At 40.9% G+C, this 21,863-nt stretch overlaps 1 protein-coding gene across 4 annotated transcripts in view; it reads left to right on the forward strand.

The window, feature by feature from the left end:
• MFSD2B (major facilitator superfamily domain containing 2B) overlaps positions 1-21,863 on the forward strand; it is a 133,841-nt gene that overhangs the window by 65,230 nt on the left and 46,748 nt on the right. For 3 of the 4 annotated variants that reach the window (XM_029596006.1, XM_029596007.1, XM_029596005.1), the window contains exons 5-9: positions 4,438-4,516; positions 5,689-5,879; positions 11,561-11,651; positions 16,639-16,760; positions 19,994-20,212. In XM_029596006.1, the coding sequence (XP_029451866.1) occupies positions 4,438-4,516; positions 5,689-5,879; positions 11,561-11,651; positions 16,639-16,760; positions 19,994-20,212 (702 nt within the window). The remainder of the gene's footprint in view (positions 1-4,437; positions 4,517-5,688; positions 5,880-11,560; positions 11,652-16,638; positions 16,761-19,993; positions 20,213-21,863) is intronic. The other variant, XM_029596008.1, reaches the window with a different exon arrangement.

A 21,863-nucleotide genomic window follows, 5' to 3' on the forward strand; every position in this document is an offset into this window, starting at 1 on the left:
ACACAGGCTCTCTCTCACTCCCACATGCTGTCTTGCTCAAGCACAGGCTCTCACTGTCACATGCTGTCTCTCTCACACACACACAGAGGCTCTCACATGCTGTCTCTGCAAACATTCAGGTCCTCACTCCCACACACAGTCTCTCAACTCATCTCATACACGCACACATACACACTGTACAAACCCTCAGTCTCTCTCTCACCTCTGGGCCTCCTCTTCACGGCCGCTGCAGGATGGGCTCTGCAGCGGCCCCGGACTTCTCGAGCCGCGCTGCTCCTCTTCTGTACGCGGCTGATGCTCCTCCTCTTTCCTGCCCGTGCGGCTCCGGCAACATTTTTCTTCCGGGGCCGCGCGGGCAGGAAGGAGGAGAAGCTCCTGCATTGGCTGATGATCCTCCTCCTTCCTGCCCGCGCGGCTCCGGCAACATTTTTCTTCCGGGGCCGCGCGGGCAGGAAGGAGCTGGAGCACCAGCATGTTTAGACGCGATTGTTTTCTTCCGGCCGTGGTGACTTGAGCTCCACCACGGCCCCGCCGATCTTCTTGCTGTGTGTATTCGGCACACAGCATAGCAGTAGTTCACCGCTCAGCCGCTATTGGGATGACGTCCACCGGCAGCCATTGGCCATCAGCGGCTCGGCGCCCCCTAATGCTCAGCGCCCTAGGCGATCGCCTAGTTCGCCTAGTGCTTCCGCCGGCCCTGCGCACAGGGCTCGGAACATGCAAGGTGCACAAATGTGCACCCCCTTGCGTGCGCCGACCCCGGATTTTAAAAGATACCCACGGCTATGCGCATACTTTTGTTTGAGCCTGGTGCGCGAACAAAAGTACGTGCTGGCGCTTTTTAAAAAAATGTACCCCTAGGTGTCACCATTGAGCAATGACTGGGACCACTTCTCCCCAGAGGTTGTGAATGTTACCCAGGAATTGGACCACGAACCCTCTGCATAGCATGGCACAACCACTTATCACTCAGCCAACTGCTATTCTACAAAACCCAAACATCCTAAGATACTTGCCCTATAGAGCCCAAAATGCCAGGGTGTGAATGATATTAACATGCATACATAGGGCTGGACTTATTAAAATTTATTTTCCCATTCTGTGTCTATGGGAATAAAGCTAAGTAAATCAGAACCATACACTTACATGCTTACATAAAATAAATTCTTCATGTTTCCCTTTTAAAATGGTGTTTGTACATCTTAACAAATTGTTCCTGTTTCAATTGTGTTAGGTACTGCTGGATCTGTCATATGTCAGTCATTAATAGCCACTTGTTGTATGCAATAATATCATATTTATGACAAGACTCAAAAGTCCTTCAATTATTGGTAATAGAATATTTAAATCAGAGTTATTTTTAGAGGCATTTGAGAAAACTAGAAGTCATGTATACATTACTTGAAATTTATGGTAGTGTTCTGTTCGTAGGAAAATCTGGTGTTTATATTATAGTTATTATTTAAATCTTCTGTTCTTAGAATCTGTAACTTCTGAATGAGTTTTCTTTATTGAATTTTTATGCCTAATAAGTATATATTTATAGCATTGTATAGGTTTATTAATTCTGTGTATTTGAGAAGTCTATTTTATATAAATAAATCCAAAGAATCCTAAGTGAACAGTTGAACCAGAGTAGTTGCTCAGAATCCATTTCTACTATAACAAGAAACTTGCACTTAGGTTGAAAGTGTCCCTCTGGTGATTTAGCTCTGGATGAAAAAAAAAAGGACCTTTGTATAACTGCTTTGTGACTTCACAGCTGTTGAGTGAACTGATTCAAGACCCTCTTTATCCAGTCAAATTACTGAACAGTGAGTGAAAACTAAATGCAGTACTTAGAACTGTATTCTTTTTGTAGCTGATGACATTGGTCAAGGATTGTTCCATTATCATCAGATAAGGTCATACAAGATGTGCAAGTGACTTCATTGCCTTTGGAGAAGAACCTTCCCTTGGGATAGTGACTGAGGAAAAAGGGCAGAGCTCATGGCAGTGCATAATCCTCTCTGAACCTGCCACTGATCATTAGTTAATAGGCATGCCTACTTCTTCATCAAATATTGCTTGATTTATAACTTGGATATCTAACAAATGCAGTCCCTATGTGTTAGCTATAAAGCTATAATACAAAAAAGTGGCATGCTTGTTCTGTAGAGTAGTGCTTTTGTGGTTAATGTTCTCTCTTACTTTTCTGAAGAAATGTCTAAATGATGTGGGTGAAAAGACAATATATTATATCAGCTGGTAAAGACATAACATTAAGGACATTTACAAGATTTGCGTTTACAGGGGAATTTTCCAAAGGAATTATGCGGGTAAATGTAGCCACTATTGTAGCAATTTTCACAATCTCATCAAAATGGTCCAAGCACAATTAGATGTACCACATTTAACAAAAACAAAAAAACATCTAGATGAACTATTTCTTCAGCTTTTTCTACTATTGGCATCAATTTATCAATTGTGAACTACCTAAGATTTTTTAAGATTTTCTTTGGGACCATCATACTACCCTGCAGGTACTCTGTTTCTTTAAAATACTTTCTGCAGTTTAGGGGTCATACATAATCATTAGTCCCTGGTAATGTCTATTTTGTTAAACTTTTGTTAAACTTTTTCTTTACTAATAAATAATATAGCGCCAAGTAAAGAAAAAAGAAAACAATTCCACTCCAAGCAGAAGTACAAAAAAGAAAAAGAAAGAGAGGAGAGGAAAAATTTCAAGGGAGAATAAACCAGAAAAAACCTGACTTAGGAACAAAGACTTAACATAGTAGATCCAGCGTTAATTAACTAATAATCGTAGAAGCACAGGAGAGGAAATGGCTTACTGGACTCAACGAAAGTTTTTAACTGTTCTGGAAGAAAAAAGATAAAACATTTGTCTCCTTTTTTGATTATACATTTACAAGGAAAGCGAAGAACAAAGGAAAAACCTAAAGAAACAACATCCTGGCGAAAAGATAAAAACCTTTTCGCTGTGTTGTAGAGGCTAAATCAGGAAAACTTTTAACAGCAGAAGCAAAAAAAGTAACAGGATACTTCTTAAAGTAATTTCTCATTATGTTATTTAAATCTAAAGAGGAAATAAAGGAGACTAATAGAGTTCCTCGATCAATAACCTCCAGGGAAGAATTTTCAGGAAAGTTAGACAAATCATTTTGAAAGGAAATATTAATTACTGATCTAGGTGATTTAGGTTTAGGGAGAAAAAAACATGTATTGACGGATGGTAAATTTTCAGATGTAAAACCCAAAACCTCTTGAAGAAATTTCTTCAATGTAATATAGGGAATTTCTCCAACAACTCTAGGGAAATTGAGAAACTGCAGGTTAAGGTGTTTGACATTGTTCTCCAGGTATTCGATACATCTAGAAAGGGCCACACAATCTTTCACTGTGGCGACGTTGAATTCCTGAACTTTCTTTACATTATGTTCAACTGCAGAAACTCTAGAAGACACTAAATTAACCTGGGTCTGTATATCCAAAAGATTCTGCTGGAATGTAGTTGAAAAATGATCATCTTTGCATTAAAAGTATTTAATGAAGTCCTGAAGCCAGCCACAAGATCCCACCTGGCTTCCAAAGTCACCACCACTGGGTGAGATGGAAGCTTAAAGAACTCACTGCTGTCAATATTCCCAGGTAGAGGTGGTAACAGACCCATGCTCAGCTCCAAAACTGTCTGTCCAGTTGTTAAGGTAGGTATTGAAGAACACACACCAGCATTCCCGGTGATGTTGAGTACAGGAGAGGAGCCCAGCCCAGGCGGTGAGTCACAGAGAGAAGCCCCCTCCATTGCAGGTGCAGAAATGACATCATCACCCGGCGCCACGGAGAGGCTCTCGGAGCGAGGTCTATGTGTGGGTGGTGGCCGGTGATCCGGATTCAGGGATTCCTCCTCTGCTGGTATGTGCGGCTCTCCCAAACCGCTCTGCACATCAGGCTCCTTGGTTCTCGACAACGCTGGTGAGGACATGAAGTGGGTAATTTCTAATTGCTGTGTAGAAGAGGGGAAGGACTCCGAAGGAAAAACACGGACCTTGCCCTTGCGTTTAGAAGGCATTGCGAACAACTGCTCTAAGTTTCAGCAGAAACTCGGGACAGCAAACGTCGCACATTCTCTCTATGCTGCCATCTTCTCTCCTCTGGAACCTCAGGAGTGACGTTTTTAACCAACCTCAATTTAAAAAAAAAAAAATTGTCCTTCCTATTTCCCATTGGTTTAAAGCGGAAGGTGGAGGCCACATTTGATCTCAACCTAGTATCTTGTTTTTCAAAGAAAATTACCACTGGCTTCAGTTAACTTAAGTATTTACTTGGCTGAAGTATAGTATTTAGGTTTCACCCCATTAGTCTGCCTATGTGAAATCTTTTCTAAGTAGTCAAGGTTTGATGTATTCTAAGCTTACGTTCTATCCTTTTTTGTAGGTCTTTCACGTGCCATATGCTACTCTCACCATGTTTCTGAGCACAGACCAAAAGGAGAGAGATTCAGCCACTGCATATCGTGAGTTGAACAGTTGGGTTGCAGTAAGTTGGATTGGGTTGCATTATCTAGCATTTACTTTGATTTCAGGTTCCTAGACAAAATTAACTAAAAAAGATAGTAAATATATTGTTAAAGTTTACTGTATGGACTGATGGCTTATGAGGGGGTCAATATTCGAAGGCATTTAGTCAGATAACTTGTAACCTTTGAATATTAAGGACCATTATCCAGATAAATTCAAGCTGGATTAAAAAGAAGCATTCCAAGATAGCCCTAACTTATCTGGTGAATTTAGCTGATTTCTAAGGGCCCTGTTTACTAATACCAAGCACTTTTCCCATAGAAACAAAATGGAAGAAAACCTTTAGTAAATAAGCTCCTAATTTAGCCAGATAACTTTAGGACTGCCTCAGAGCTAAGCGTTAAGGGAATGCTTAGATGACATTAGTAGCTTTTGTTGGAGAGGATTCTCTCTGTCAGTCCCTCTGCCATTTCCTTTCCCTGCTTCTGTTAGTTATATCCTTTTCATCTGCGCAACTGAAGCATGTTTTGAGAGACACAGACGATTTCCCAAAATACATTTCAGAGTGAGAACTCCCTCTCCACAAGGCTTGCACTTCTGGTGTTTATTCCTTCTGTTCTCACAGTTGTTGTACAGTCAGGTGATGTGGGATCGGTGTGAGAATGCTGAGGTCAATGAGACCTGTCTTCTGAATACATCCTTAGCCAGCGTTGTCAAACTTAGGTTAAGTAATTCCATTATACTATGTCACAAATTACAGTCACTGTGTCACAAATTACAGTCGTTCATTCCTTGGAACTTCAAAATAATCACTTTGTTAGACAACAAACACAAACACGAACTCAGTTTGACAGAGCTTGACAGCTATCATCAGACAACTCAAAGACTAGCATTTTTCAAATGTAAATAAATATATTCATATTTGCTAGTCCTCTGAGGTGTTGGTGCTTTTGTTTGATATTATTAATTGAAATGGAGGTTAAGGCAACTACCTTCTTATGTTATAAGCATCTATGGTCAAAATAGATTTTCTTTTTCTTTCTTTGTTTCAGGGACTATTTTGCATAATGGCTCTTTTGTCTTAAGCATAAAAAATAGCCAGAAGAGTAACAAAAAAAAAAAAGCCAGAGGAAAACAACTTCTGATGCGATATTGTGTTTATATATAGGAATGATGGTAGAAGTACTTGGGACCTTGATTGGAGCTGCAGTCCAGGGACAGATTGTCGCAAGTGCTCACACTTCTGCTCACTGTGTCCTACATAATGGAACAGTCAATCTCATTGAAAATGTTACTGAGATTGCTAAAGTGCCAAACAACTCCAGCCTCTCCCAGTCACTGGCCTTCCAGTTTCATGCAGTAAGTGTACCATGTCCAGCAAAGTGAGCTCATCGATTGAACACTGTGTTAGAAAATGTTTCAGTACATATGAACAGTTGTAATTTCAGCATGAAATTGGGTGCAATTGTTTGAGCAAATCAGCTGAAGTGAAAAAGTAGAATATTATTTATTGCTTTTATTTGAAATAGCATTTCAGTATAACCTGCCTATAGGTGTACAGCTATTCACTGACTGTGCAGTCAATGTCTTCTGAGGTGGTTCAATCTTTTCTTCAGTCTTTAAGGGGGTTATTTTCTACCCGTATCGCATGCGGGGGTTGGAGTCAGGGCGGGGAGGGGAGGAGTCGGGGCGGTGAGGAGGCGGATGCGGCGGTATCTTCGCTGGCGGCGATAAGGTAAGCCACGTTATCGCCGCCAGTAGCGCGCCCAATAGCACCACCTTTCACAATGATGCTATTGGGTGTGAAAGCCGACAGCGATAACACCGCGGTGGTGCGATCGCTGCCGGCTTTCGCAGGCCCGCCCCCCCACCCCCTGTTACTGCCGGGATTCACCATTCTCTGTGAGAATGGAATATCTAGGCCTAAGCTTGCAAACCCCAATCTGTGAGAATTCAATGAAAATACCTCTAGAGAAAGAATGATTATTCCTATGTAAATATTGTTCCCCAAAAGAAGCAAGAATACTCTTGAGAATTCTGAAAAAAATTCAATTGAGGATCATGATCCTAAATCTCACCCTTTTATTTTGTAACTCAATCTTCGCTAGGTTTTCCAAAAGGAAAAAAATAAAATAAAATATCCAGTTACAAGTAATCAATATAACTTGGTCATAACAACTGACCTTAAGTTTATTTAACAGCACAGCAATAACACAATAATCTCTAACAAAGTCAGAAATAAATAGACAGAGAAATATAACATACATACTGTATATAAAAGAGAAACAAGAAACCTTCCCCATGAAAAGAAAAGACACAAAAGAAAAAGAAAATTAAGAATGAATTAGTTGAATCGTGAGTCTTCAAAAAGAGTGCCATTTTGTTATTACTTTACACAGCTTGCATCAGAGTTAGTTCACCGTTACATAACGTATCAGAGTTAGCTGCACTCATTCTTTCCTGCCTCTTAAAATAATATGACAAATTCCCTTTAACTCACCTAAGCAAGGTGTTTAACCTGTTTCTACCACCTGGTCAATCTATAATATTAAATAGTCACAATCTGGACATGCTTTTTGCCCATGTGGAAATGTTTTAAAGAGACCGCTTCACTAAACATTTGTCACTATTCTCTTCATTGTCTAGGGTCATTGTTGTTTCATGGCCATGCATTGCCAAACTCTAACCAGTCAAGCAGACATGGGCTTGTGCTTGCTTTCCATTTCACATCTATTGAGGCCCTAATTGCCACCAGGAAATGATTAATCAACCTCTCTTTTATGGAAAATATACCTTTTAATGGTAATCCTATCATAAATTCTACGGTAATCAGTGGAATGTCATTTGCTGTAATTCTCTCCTTCACTAATTTCTAAAATTTGTGAAGCATGGGATAATGCTACCACATGTACAGGCATATGTTCCCTCCATAGAACAACTGTTCCAGTACCTGGTTCCATGAGTGCTCTCCATCTTATTCACCCTTATATGAGTTAAGTACCTTCTTAATATAATTTTATCTACATTTTCGAAAAGCACAGGATGTTGCTCTCTGTTTGCTCTTTTTCATACTGCCAACTACTGATCATCATTCAGTGCGACTCCTGACTCGTCCTCCATTTACACAGTAATTTAGGCTACTATCTTCCAAACCTTCTGATAGACAGTACAGCAGAGGCTCCATCATACAATATGCACGATTAATCAAATTTGAATATAGTGGTTATCTGAGGGCCTCCTGTCTTCTGCTCCAGGGAACATTAGAGGAGGGGCTATGCAGGAGCGGACAGAGCGCAGAGCAGAATAAATAACTAACCGGTTTACTATAGATGGACTATAAATATTTAAAACAAATTAGCAAAGAGACAGACAGAGAGAAGCTACTTTAATTAGCATCCTGTTTAATCCTTCTTAGCAGCTGTAAAAAAAAAAAAAGCCCCAACGCTAGATGCCAGTTGGTTGAACTTTCCAGTTGGTTGGGACTGTGCTGGATAATGGGGCTTTTATTATATATTGAAAAGACTTTCTATTGATTATATTTGCAGAATACATACTCATTGAAGGCAGTATTGTTTAAATATACCATTTTAAAGAAAAAGTGAAATTTATAAATGGGAAAAGTAGTTTCTGTCATATAGTTCGAACCGGTTTTGCTCCTTTGCTGTATCTGTCCAATCATGGAGAGTCCCTTCTCCCTCCAGGATTTCACTTTGCCAAATTTTCCATGTTTGTTACAAGCACAAAACCATGCAAATATGAACTAAAAATAAATAGCAGTTTTTAAAAGGTAAGTGACTTTAACAGTAAGATTCACAATCCAGGGAGCAAGATGCTTAAATAGAAAAAAGGATAAAGTCAGACCAAAATATGAAGGCAGGATACCAGCTACTTCTCTTACAAACCAAGAACTACAGAAAAGGAAAGTTTCACCAAATGCCAACCATAAATCCTTTTGCTGGGTAATTTGATGCAAGTGAATTACCTGGTAGCAAGTACACTCGGCTCTGGTGCAGTCCACACACAAAATGAGAAATGAATAGTCCCAGTATTGCAGTCAGTGCACACACTAGGGGTTTATTCCATTAAGTCGCCCACTGGGGATGGATCCTCCCTGGGCATTGCCCTTCTTGGTACCCATGGCACAGATCTCCTACTTCAATAGGAAAATGGGACTTCCTCCTGAGGACCTTCAGATGAATCTTTGCTGAAAACAAGAGCGTGCACAAGAACATTGTAATTTGTTTCCTTTTTTCTTGCACTTTCAAAACATTTGCTTCATTTTGTTAGTTATGTGTCTAAAATGTCTGAATTCGTATGTGCATAAATTCAGTTGTATGAGTGTAAATGCAAATTTATGTGCATAAGTCTGCTTTGAAAACTGGTGTACCCAATCGTGTTTTGTGGTGACTTAATGTGTGCTGTTTGAAATTTACCTTCCCTATAGTTTGCCTTATGATAACTCTTCATATTATTTAGATCCCTATTTAGCTTTCTCTCCTCGCAGTAAAATCATTGTGTATTGGACTGTGGTATTAATCATTTTGCTCTGACTGTTTCTGTGATTTCTCCTTTATAATGAATCAAAAGCCCTGCAGATATTTCTCATTAACCAGATTTGGAATCTCATATTTCTATTACTTCATTCTGTACTGCAGGACTTTCCATACCTCTCCTGGGGACCCCACAATCAGGTTTTTAGAATAGTCACAATGAATATGAATGAAATAAATATGCATATGATGAGTTTCTGCATATGCAGATTCCTCTCAGGCGTATTCATGGTGGATATCCTGCAAACCCAACAACCTGTGGAGTCCCCAGGAGAGATGTGGGGAATCCTACTATACAAACACATAATCTGGCCACATGCAGCACTGCCCACTGAAAAGCTGCATTAGTATTTGCATAATATATGTTCTCTAATTTGCATAGCCCATACTGCCTAGGAATCTCTATGGCTCCTATCAAAAATTAAAGATTTGTTTAATCCTAAGGACAAATATAGTGATGAAGGTATATATAATACATGTGATAAAGGATTTGTGGATCAGGGTTTTCCTCTCATGATCTGGCCTATACAGATCAACATGTCTCTTACATTTGAAGTATGTAGCAACTTGATAACAGATATTATTTGTTCAGGCATTTTTCCCAGTTGCCATCTTGGACCTCCCTCACCTCTATCATCTGCATTTTTGGTTTAATTGTTCTTTTTCTTACCCAGCAGCTTTCAGTCCTACTCATTACTGGGTTTTAAGCGCCAGTAGCCTTTCTGCCACCATAAGCCATCATTCGCAGCTACCAGGATTTATTTTTTTCCATGTTGGATCCCAAACCTGGACATTGCAGTAAAGATCTTCGACCTAGGGGCATAAACCATGGCTGTCTATGGTTACCCAGTACAAGGGCACTCTCTAGTGGCCTGAAGGTGTCATTTCACTGTGACAGCCAAGACTCCCTCCCCTCACCAGGGACTGTGGATACTTCCCCTATAATGCCCCCAGTCTCAGCCAGTCTAAGGAACAATTAAAGAGAGGCATCTGGAAATGAGCCTGGGTTTCCTGTTCGGTAATGCACAGTGTGGTCATTGGCCTTTGACATCGCTTTCTCATATTGGCATCCTCTCCCTCCTCGTCATGAAGATAAAGTGACAGCAATTCAGACCTAAAAAAATATACCGGTACTTGAAGCTTTATTACACACTCAAGTCAATAGAGCATAAGCAAGTTTTAAATCATTTTCTAAATTATGGGTGCTTAGGCTTTATCTTTTTTGGCTATGATTTGTGCTTTTGATTAGAATTTGCCTTTATACGATCAGAATTTAGTAAAACATTTTTTTTAAATTTAAAATTTGTTAAGACTATGGAAAATACCTATATAGAATAAGGTCCTTTCAGTGTGAGTAGTGCAGTTTACGTTTTATGGACTTCCACTTTTCACCCTGCCTACATGCTCTATTCTGTTACTCACTCAGTCTGGACTGCCTCAGTAATTACTGTCTCACTTATTCCTTTATCCATTCACTGTCTTGTGTTCCTTCTCTGTTTCCTCTCTCATTCTTTCCCCCTACTTTCCCATCATCCAGGAAGAGGAATATGCCCAGAAGGATATTTGTGAGTAACATCTTCTTCTCACTACCAGGAGATTTGGGTTATATAAGGTCAAAAGATTAGCTGGCACTGAGGTTTAGTAATTCTAGTTCTGTTGCTACACTCCAAAATATGCAAAGAAACATAAAAAAGGTCATGGGAGCCTTGAAGGCAATGGCATTAGGGACAGTGGCATCAGGAACAGTTATATACTGCAATTAAAGAGAAAGGCTCCAAATGTACCTTCCACCCAGAAATGTTCATTTGCTAGGCTATTTTGTTATCTTGTGTCGTAAGAAAATGCAAAGCCAAAACCCAAACAAATGTTGGCTGTTTAGAAAAGGCAATATCAAAATCAAAATGCAAACATTTTTGAGAGTCAGAACTCAAGCATAGCATATTTGCCTCATCTTCGATCCTCGGGATTTCTTTACTCTGTATCATCACATTGAATTACTTAATGTTGTATGAGGGCTTAAGGAGGGGGAAACCAGGGTTCTGTTTATTAAACAAGAATAGAAAGTGGGGGAGTGGGAAGTGGGAGTAAACCTTTAGGAGCTTTGTTCACTGAGGGATGCCCTCAGAACTGGAAAACAGTACCTAGATCTCGATTTAGATGCAGATCATGGTCCACTTCATACCCCAAGCCTACTGGACTTAACCTTACAAAACTCAAGCATAGCAGCTGCATAAACTGTCTTCAGCATTTACGAAGAACCTATACCACAGGATTTTGTTGTAAGAGAAATTAGGCATGTGCCATCATAGGAATCCTAACTTGCAATATGCAATAATTGTTTTTTTTTTTACTGTTGATCAGATGAACAAAAAAATCAGTGTTGCAAAATTCCTACAGAGCAGGAACAATAGATTTATGGAAGGATTATGCATTCTTTTAAAATAATGATGTAGGTATGCAATAAAATTATTTTTTTCTTGTTGTTGTTAGGAAAAAGTTTATATGATTGCTGCTGGTGTAATAGGAGGTGTTTATCTGTTCTGCACAGCTATTCTTTTCCTTGGAGTAACAGAAAAAGATGGTGAGTTACTTTTTTTTTCCACATTTCTCAAGGTTTTGATCTCTTTTTCTCTTAGGTACCCCTAATCAGGTACTCCAAGCCCTCACTGGCTACATCTCCCTTGGCTTGCAAGGTCAGCCTGAGAAGTGGGCACTCTGGTTGCATCTACTGCAACCGGAGTGGAGTCTGGCTCCCTTTTGGCACCTTTATGTGCAATTTTTGTTTCTTGTGAAATTCCTGCCTTTGCCCCTGAAATTAGTTTATGCACTACAACAGTTATCAGTAGAAAAGAAGGCAGAGACAGTCTCCTTCCTGGTTGGCAAACAGCAACTTACCACGCTAGCAGTACCTCAGACTTCCTCCCTCCAAGGTGCTATGCCTCTTGCTTTGTCAGCACTCTTAATCCAAATGGCATTTTTAATTTAAGGAAGCATTTGGCATCTGGTGAAAGTACTTATGCATTTTTCAGCTCTGTAATCTACCTAATACATTCCTTTTTACATAAAGCAGCACATGAACATTAGTTGACCAAACGTGTCTGGCTGCAGGACATACTTCATGGAATTGTCTAGCTAATGTGCTACTTGGCCAATGAGCTCAAAAGCATTTGTTGTCTAGTTGGCAACAAGTCACAGTGCACAATGATTCTGTGATATGCATGGGAGGGCGCGGGGAGCAATGTCTTGCCAGTAAATTTTATAAACAGTAATTACATATAGAGGGTCATTTTCACAGCCCTCAGAGTAGTAAAGTCTGCATGCACATTGTACACACAGAGGTCATGTTCAGAGGCATTTAGCTGGATAACTCACAAGGTCTGAGGATCAGACTCAGGCCATGTGGCCGAGATCCAATCCCCAGACCTTACCCCAGTCACATGGCTGGGGCAAGGTCTGGTCGGCGCCATTTTGGAAAATGGTGTGTCCGGACCGGGTGCAAGGATGCATCTGGCCCCGACACGAGATCCATTTTTAGGTGCGGGGTGTGCAGGAGGGGAGTGACTACTTTTTTTCCCTTCGGGAGGGGGAGGGGAAGATTAGGAAGGGGATGAGGTGGGGCCTAGAATGCTTTTTTTTCACATTCAGGGGGGGCCGTCACTGTCACTTGGGGGGGTGGGGGGATATGGCAGTGAGGGATGACCTCTGTCACTTGGGAGGTAGTGGATATAGCAGCAGGGAGCCGGAGCCACATTTTCTGTGTTAACAGTGTTCAAGAAGTATACAGGATCCCAAAAAAAGGAACACAGAGAAGAATATCTGTTAAAACTGAGGGAGCTGAAGAAATAATTAAGGAAAGCAAAAGGTCAAGCAGAAGAAAAGATGGCCAAAGAGGTAAATCGAGGAGAGAAAATATTTTTCAGATACATCAGCGAAAGAAGGGAAGTTGGAAGTGGTATGGTGAAACTGAAAGGTGACAAGGAGCAATGTGTGGAGAGTAACGAAGAAATGGCAGAAATATTAAACAAATACCTCAGTTCGATATTCAGTAAAGAGCACCCTGGAGAAGGCCCGTTGCTGATTAACAAGATTGTAGATGGGGATGGAATAGACAAAACTCCATTTATAGAAGAGAATGTATAGGAGGAGCTAGACAAACTGAAAGTGGACAAGGCCATGGGGCCAGATGAGAAATACCCCAAGATACTGAAAGAGCTCAGAGATGTGCTGGCGGGGCTGTTGAAGGTTCTGTTCAATAGATCCCTGGAAATGGGAATGGTGCTGCAGGATTGGAAAAGAGCAGTGGTGGTCCCGCTTCACAAGAGTGGTAGCAGAGAGGAGGCCAGAAACTATAGGCTGGGAAGCCTCACCTCTGTGGTAGGAAAATTAATGGAAACTCTGCTGAAGGAAAGGATAGTGAACTACCTACAATCTAGTGGGTTGCTGGACCCAAGGCAGCATGGATTCACCAGAGGAAGGTGTCATCTGACAAATCTGATTGATTTTTTTGATTGGGTGACTAGAGAATTGGGTCAAGGAAGAGCACTAGATGTGAACTACTTGATTTCAGCAAAGCTTTTGATACGGTCCCAAATAGGAGGCTTGTGAATATAACGAGAAGTTTTGGAGTGAGTGCCAAGATGGTGGCATGGATTACAAACTGGTTGACTGGTAGGAAACAGAGTGTAATGGTAAATGAACCTACTCTGAAGAGAGAAACGTGTTAGGTGGAGTGCCACAGGGACTGATGATGGGACCGGTTCTGTTCAATATTTTTGTGAGTGACAATGCAGAAGGGTTAGAAGTAAAATTTTAAGATCTGGCCCTATGTGTTTAGAGACCAAAATATGATCAAGTCGAGAGTAGGTCGAGTAAGTGCGTGACAAATGTGTAAAGTCCTTCTCAGAAGGATGTAGCAGTCTCCAGGAATCGAGCCCAACCCTTTATCCAGTTAAGGTCTCTCACCTTGGGCGGGATTTGCTTTGTCCAGATCAGGATCTCGTATGAAATTATATTCACCTCCCACCACTAAACCTATCTCTGAATAAGGGAGAAGAAGTTTATAAATTTCCCCTAAAAAGGAATGGTCATAACTATTGGGTGCATATAGATTACATATTACAGGTTTCTGATAGAGTTCAGCAATCAAGATTATGTAGCGTACCTTGGGATCTATAAATTCCTGTTGAACTATTAAAGAAAGATTCCTGTGAATAAGAATAGCTATTCCCGCAGATCGAGACGTGGCTGAAGCAAACTTAACATCCCTTACCTGCCATTTTTTCAATTTCTGATGTTCCATGTCACTAAAATGGGTCTCCTGGAAAAAGACCAAGTCCACCTGACTTTTTTTAAGCACACTTAGTATCTTGGTCCTTTTAACTGGGAAATTAATGCCACATATATTCCAGGACATTATTTTAATAGTCAACTGTGTGTTTATATACCCACCTAAATGAAAAATGGACAAATATCTCTTTATAGAGTGTGAGCTCCCCAGCCTGGGCTTCATTTAACCCACGGCCCAAAAGAGGTCATGCCTTAGAGGTCCCAGTGCATAGCACTTGCATAACATGAAGATCTTCTCTAGACAACAAGAATTGGTCTTTAGTTTTACCTCTCAGACTTCCCATCTCGTCCCCTACCCCAACCCTAAGATTCCCCTGAATGTAACCCAAGACTAAGATCATGATTTGTGATAGGACTTCATCTCCTCTCATCCCCTCTATCCTAGTAGCAATTGTCATCCCCAACCCCTACCCAAGACCCGTTAAATATCTGAAACATGCCCTGTTAACATCACATAAGGTCTAGTGCAGCTTAGCCAGTCAGCACATAATAGACAGCGAACATAACAATAATGCCAGCAGATGCATTGTACCAATTTGCTCAATAATTGTATTCAAATAAAGTCTTATATATTTGTCCAAGCATCACTATCCCCACTTCGTAACATTACTCTCCAGGGCTACAGATGCTGTATCCAAAAAAAAGAAAAAATATACTCCGCAGACCAAGAGCTGAAAACAAAATTTACTCCTGAGACAGAAGCATTGTCAGCCTCTCAGGGTTACTGTGTGACTTGCTTTCCAATTCCTCTACAGATTTCTATGTCTGCTTATCCACGTAACTTTACTGCTGCTCCAGATGAGGAGCAAGTCTTTAGATCTCAATGTTTTAGGGCTTACAGGACAGGGTGAGGGGTCTGAGTCAACTGTAGGGCATGCAGGATGAAGAATCAGAGAGGTCTTACAGACCTCAATATTAACTGGGCAAACTGGTGGTCTAATTGGAAAAACTAGGTTGTCCCTCACACAAACATGTTTTAAAATCCACCTATGTACATGCATAAAAGCTGGCAAAGTCCTGGGAAAGATATTGAAAGTTTGTTTTCCCAAGAAATCTCTTAAGATTAGGTGCATGCGTATATTATTAATAAACAGATTTGAAACATAAAATATACAGGTGCAAGTGCATGTACAGTTTAAAATTACAGTGTATCTCCACTCGCTTATTTATTTATTTAAAAGTATTTACATACCGCTTTTACAAATGAGGTTTGATCAAAACGGTTTACAAAGGTATTGAAAATAAAAATATACATAAACATAAAATATAAAATTACAAAACTGTATAATATCTAAAAAATAATAAATAAAAATAAAAAATAGCTACCATTAATTTAAAAATATAATTAAATAAAAAATCTGTGCCATCAATACCGCCAAGTAACTAAGGATATGTGTGTGTATGGGCGCACACACGCTCATTTTAAAATTAGCCTGAATGCATTTCCAGTGTACACGTCCATGATCTGTGTACTGTGTTGCCTCTTTGTGTGTAAGCTTAACTTTTTTTTTATTTTACTAAAATGTTACTACATTTCTTTTATGAGGTCTATATAGAATGGATTTGTCCGGGTAACTTTGGGAGTTTCCAGGACAAATCTGTGGTTTCAAATCCTCCCCCCCCCATTCTCTGTTAAAATGTTGTCTGGGTAACTCATTATCCACACAAAATTTAGCCAGATAAAAAGAGGAGGTGATGGGGCATTCTAGGGGTGGAGCTTAACTTTAGCTAGTTACCGCTGATATATAGTTCTATCTAGATAAAGGTATCTGATTAGATCTGGTCGTGCTGGAGAGCTGCACTAGAGTTATCTGGATAATTGTATCCAGGTAACTTTGACTTTAGCCGGGTATATTCAGCAGAGCATGTATCCAGTTATGTTTCTCAGAATATCCGAGTAAAGTTACCCTGATAACCTTCCCACTCCCTGGCTTACTCAGTATGAGCCTCTATACCGTAGTTTCAGGTATAACTGTGCATGCCAAATTCACAGATAACCCCTGATTCCCATACAAGAACCTATCAAAAAAGATTCTTTATAGTGCCCAGTGCAAAGTCAAATAGTTTTTAGTGAGGCAAAAGAACAGCTTTTGTGTATGCAAGCCTCAAAATACTTTTTGATTCAATACAAAATTGCCATTGAGCTTTTCTGTTAGGTATTGCTTTTAAACATCTAGATTTTAATATAATATTTCCATACGTGTTATCTTTTCCCCTTGCAGATCCTTATGCCTTGAACTCAGATTCGGTAATGCCTTTCTTTAGAGGATTCAAGCTCACTGTCAAGTACAGACCGTATCTAAATCTCACCGCTGCTTTTCTTCTCATTTCTGCTGCTGTTCAGGTAATTTCAGGGATGTAGGGGAGTTTGATCAGCAGGTTTATACGAAGTAGACAATGGAAAATGCTACTAACAGTTGGAGAGTAGTATGTTCATATTTTTGTTCCATTCCTTCTGTTACTGACTATGTTCTTTGAGGCCGATGTACTAAGCTATGCAGAGTATCACAAAGTTTGCTTTATGCATGAAAATGGCAAGTTTTGCCCATAAATTGTTCTTAATCACAAAGGGGCAGATTTTAAAAAGCATTTACATGCGTAAATCTGGGTTTTACGCATGTAAATGCACTTTACTCGAGTAAGTGGGCTTTTGAAAATTGCTACAATATATGCCATTGAATCGTCCATAGGATTTATTCGCATAAGTGCACTTTACGTGAGTAAATGGCTTTTGAAAATTGCTACAATAGTAGTTACATTTATGCGCGTAACTCCTTTGAAAATTACCCCCAAAATGTCTTGTTTTTACACACTAAGCAGACTTTGCAAACTTTTTGGGCTTCACACCTAGTCTGCAATGCATGAAACTTTATACCCTAATTGCAGGTTGCAGGGGACTTTCAGACCTCACAGAGACTTGAAAGATAACTAAATAGGTTTTGCTTCTAAAATTCTGTCCTTTTAGCTGTTTGTCACAAAGTATCACCAAGTCTCATTTAATTACTACAAACGGTTTGTCATCTGCACTTGAAAAACTAATGGAGTCCAAAAGGACCCCAGTCGAGAGTCCAGCAGTACTGGCACTTGAATGGGTTTTTCCATAAGGGGTTGACTTGCATAACACCCAGCATTCCAATTAAACTTGTGCTTCAGCTCCAGAGAATACTCAGCATATTTTTTGTGTGTGACTTATGGGTCAAAGTGTGTTCAAAATTTACCATAACCCAAATTGTGTTATGCTATGCTTAGAAGTAAAGCACTTTTTTTTTTTTTGCAGGAAATAAAACCTTGCTTTTCTGATTCTTATCAGCTTTAATTTCATCTGAACTTTTCTGCCCTCAGAAGCTTTCATTATCAGTTCTCTTTGATAATGAACACCTTGAAAGCTATCAACAATAACCTCATGATAATCTTCCTGATCCCAGGAAATCAAGTCATTATCTCTTTTAAAAAATCACATGCATTCTTTCCTCTTGCATATACAGAAAGTATGGGTTTCTTTGCCCCATTAGCAAATGCAAGGAGGAAGAAGAAGCAAAAAAAGGAGGAAGAATTTATACAGAAAGAGGACAAATCTTAGATACCGTGGGCCCAGTATTCAAAGTGTGTTCAGTGTTTTATAGCCAGATATGCAGGACTTGTACAGCTAGGTAGCGGTCGCTGAATATGCACCTATATTCCGTGGCCACTGCTTACCTGTACGAGTCACATATACGGCTAAAAGTTACATGCACAGAAAGTAGGAATGTATTGGGCAGATCAGGGGCGAAGTAAGTTAGCCGTATACATACAGCTAACTACCGATATTTGGAGTTAGCTGCATAAAATTACATCTAAGTTTAGACGCCTCACAGAGCAGGTTTAACTTAGCCGGGTAGACTTATCCAATAAAGTGCGCACCTCTATGTGTATGTTCAGCGGCTTTGCTATGCCACTGAATATGCATTATAAACTTAGCCAGATTAATTCTAATTGGCTAAGTTACTTATTCGGCCAGTTTTGAATAGCCCAATGGATTCTGTCTCAATGCATAATTAAACTTTGGAATTTGTTGCCAGAGGATGTGGTTAGTGCAGTTAGTATAGCTGTGTTTAAAAAAGGATTGGATAAGTTCTTGGAGGAGAAGTCCATTACCTGCTATTAATTAAGTTGACTTAGAAAATAGCCATTGCTATTACTAGCAACAGTAACATGGAATAGACTTAGTTTTTGGGTACTTGCCTGGTTCTTCTGGCCTGGATTGGCCACTGTTAGAAACAGGATGCTGGGCTTGATGGACCCTTGGTCTGACCCAGTATGGCATGTTCTTATGTTCTTATTTCTGATTTGCTTCTCTGCCACAGGTTGAAAGGGGATAATGTTGTAGTCTGCTTCTACCTGCATTTTCCAGGGGGGAGGGTGGGAATCATATCCTATTTATGGCTTGGCAAAGCTGTACTATCTCTGGAGTTTTTTATTGGAGGAAAGGAACTGCAATGGTGTTCTATTTATTACATTTCGTTGTACCATTATGTTATGTTTTCTATAGTCCAGAGAATCAAGATGCGATGAATGGTGTGAGAGTGAGACCTTATTGCTGCAGCATACTTGACACAGCACTGTAGGCAAACCTATGAGACTTATGCCGACAGTTTGCGAACACGCCCTGAAGCAGGACACACTGGAGCTTTGCCTATACCAGCCACCTCTCCTGAAAGTTGAGCCTTTGGGTTCTGGCAGCTGGCAGGACTTAGGTGGGTCCCAAGGGCGATAGAGAGAGCAAGAGTCCAAGTGCATGCCAGGGTCAGGACACGCAGCAGGCTGGAGATAACAGAAACAGACCAAGGGTCATGGCAGGTGGCAGACAAGTGTAGACTGGGTTGAATGCAAGGGGTCAGGTCCAGGTGGCAGGAAAGCATAGTCAGGCTCAATGCAAGAGGTCAGGCCCAAGGGATCAGGCCAAAGATGGATGAAGACACACAGATACTGGACAAGACAGGCTGGGCAAGGCAAGGCTGGACGAAACAGGCTGGGCAAGGTAAGGCTGGATGAAACAGGCTGGGCAAGGCAAGGCTGGATGAAAGAGGCTGGGCAAGGCTGGACAAGACAGGTTGGGCAAGGCAAGGCTGGAGCACAGGAATGCGAGAACAATCAGGAATGTAGAAGCAACACACACTGCTCTAGGCAGAAGATCCTTTGCTGAGGCAGCTGATGCAACTCTGAAGGAACCTTAAGTAGGAGGATGGAGGTGAGGTCATCATAGAGGGTCGTGGCTGCCTTCCTGCCATGGGCCCTTTAAGATTGCAGATATCAGATGCACATATGCATAGAGGAAGCTGGGAGGCATGGCGGCAAGGCAGCATGGGAGCTACGTAAGCAGCTTTAGTAGTTTGAAGCAGTGTTCTATCTACTGGAGGCCTCAAGCGGCATCGGGGGTGAGTGAAGATGCTTGCAGGGCCATCCCACAAGCCACCAATCGTAACACAAGGAAGTAGAGCTACATGTCTGAAGAAAAGATCAGACTGTTTTTCATGGTTGACAGCAGTGATCCATCATTTGAGAGATATTTCAATGATGATGATCTTGACTTTCTTCCAGGAAATGATAATTTTTCTGAACCTGAAGATCATATTTCCCATGAATGTTCATCGCCAACAGCCAAGATCCAAAATTCTCCAGTGGTGTGGAGAAGATGAGCATCCCATGGCCAGTCTGGTAGAGGCAGCCCTAGGGCATTACAGTCAAGGAAACCACAACCACCACCTCCTGAGATCATTTGGAATTGTAACATGGCACAGAGTGGACCCTTGGGCCAATGTAAGTAAGGACTACCGCAAGGTGGCTCTCTCCCACATGGCAGGCTGCAGGCTGATGGTAGAGCATGATTAGTCAATGTCCGAGGAGAGATTGTAGCAGGTGGCAAACAAAGCAAGGTTAGTATCTGGTCCAAGGTCAAGGCAGGCAGCAGGCAAATGCATAGTTGAAGTCCAGTGAGGGTTGTGGCAGGAGCAGGCAAAGTGAGGTCAGGGACCTGTTCAAGGTCAGCAACCTTAGATCAAAGCCAAAGAGACAAGGAGCAGGGAGACACAGACAAGGGGATGGAATGGGAAGACTGGCACGCAAATGGCAGAAACAAGGCAAGAGAACTGGAACACAGCAGGGCAGGAGCAATGCAGGACCACAAAGCAACCAGTACTGCAGGCAGAAACATGGCAGGACACCTGTTGATGAGGCACTTGGTGGTAGTACTTGCCAGGTTCTTATGGCCTGGTTTGGCCTCTGTTGGAAACAGGATGCTGGGCTTGATGGACCCTTGGTCTGACCCAGTATGGCATTTTCTTATGTTCTTATGTTCTTATGTTAGTACTAAGCTTCGTTTTATACTAGAGTTGAGATGGCATCATCAGTCAGTGCCCTCAGGAAGTGTTGACTGCATGGCTTATAAAAGGGCTTCAGGAAATGCAGGTGGTTTCAACCAGGCCTTAGAATGTAATATGCTGCAGGAAGCTATGCTGGGAGTGTCTGGAGGTAAATGGTGTTACAGGGATGCTGCCATCATGAGAGGCAGACATGGCAGGATATGGCAAAATCACCATAGCATATGTATAGAAAAATGGTGGCCAAAAACATTGTGCATAAATGAAATGGGCCAACACAAGCAAGCCAGATGGATAATATTTCAGAAACATTTGTCCTACTTATATCTGATAATATGTGGCAATAATTGTGAGAGAAACAAACTGGAAGGCAAAATGTAAGTTCAGGGAGTAGAACAAAAATCATCCTGATAACATAAAAACATGGAAGCAGCTAGATGATACTGAACCGAAGGCATACATAAGCCTCAGCATTTTGAGTGACTTGCTCCATGGCCACTCATAAATCCTGAAAGAGTTGTGGTCTCCATGCATAAAGTATCCTTGTTTTTGTGATTCAGATCTGAAAAGATTTCAATATATAGCAGTCTAGATGCATTTTGATAATAACGTTATGTGGAGGGAAAGGAGACTTGAGGCAAGTTTGCCGCCTTTCATATTATGTAGACACTATTCATGGAGGAACTTCTAAAATTGTATGTGCCAGAGGTACACCTGACTGTGAATGAGCAGCTGGTAGCTTTTGGGGGTCGCTTTTCCTTTAGACAATATGAGGTCTATATTCAAAAGCCATTTAGATGGATAACATAATAGTTATCATCCTAAATGGCTTACCCAGCTATATTTAGCCTTTAGCCAGCTAACTTCTAGATGGCTAATAAGTTAGGTGGCTAGAATTTAAGTCGATAAGTTAGGGGCAGTTCAGGGGCATAATTGGGAGGAGTTGAGTTAGCCAGCTAAGTCTGGTTGAGTCAAAGAGCTGTCCTAAAGTTAGCTGGCTATAGTTAGCCAGGTAACTAATTAAGCTAGACGGCTATATTCAATAGTGTGGCTGCACTGTTGAATATGCATCCAATGTTAGCCAGATAAGT

The sequence above is a fragment of the Rhinatrema bivittatum genome, chromosome 3, assembly GCF_901001135.1.
Source record: "Rhinatrema bivittatum chromosome 3, aRhiBiv1.1, whole genome shotgun sequence".
Taxonomy (NCBI): domain Eukaryota; kingdom Metazoa; phylum Chordata; class Amphibia; order Gymnophiona; family Rhinatrematidae; genus Rhinatrema; species Rhinatrema bivittatum.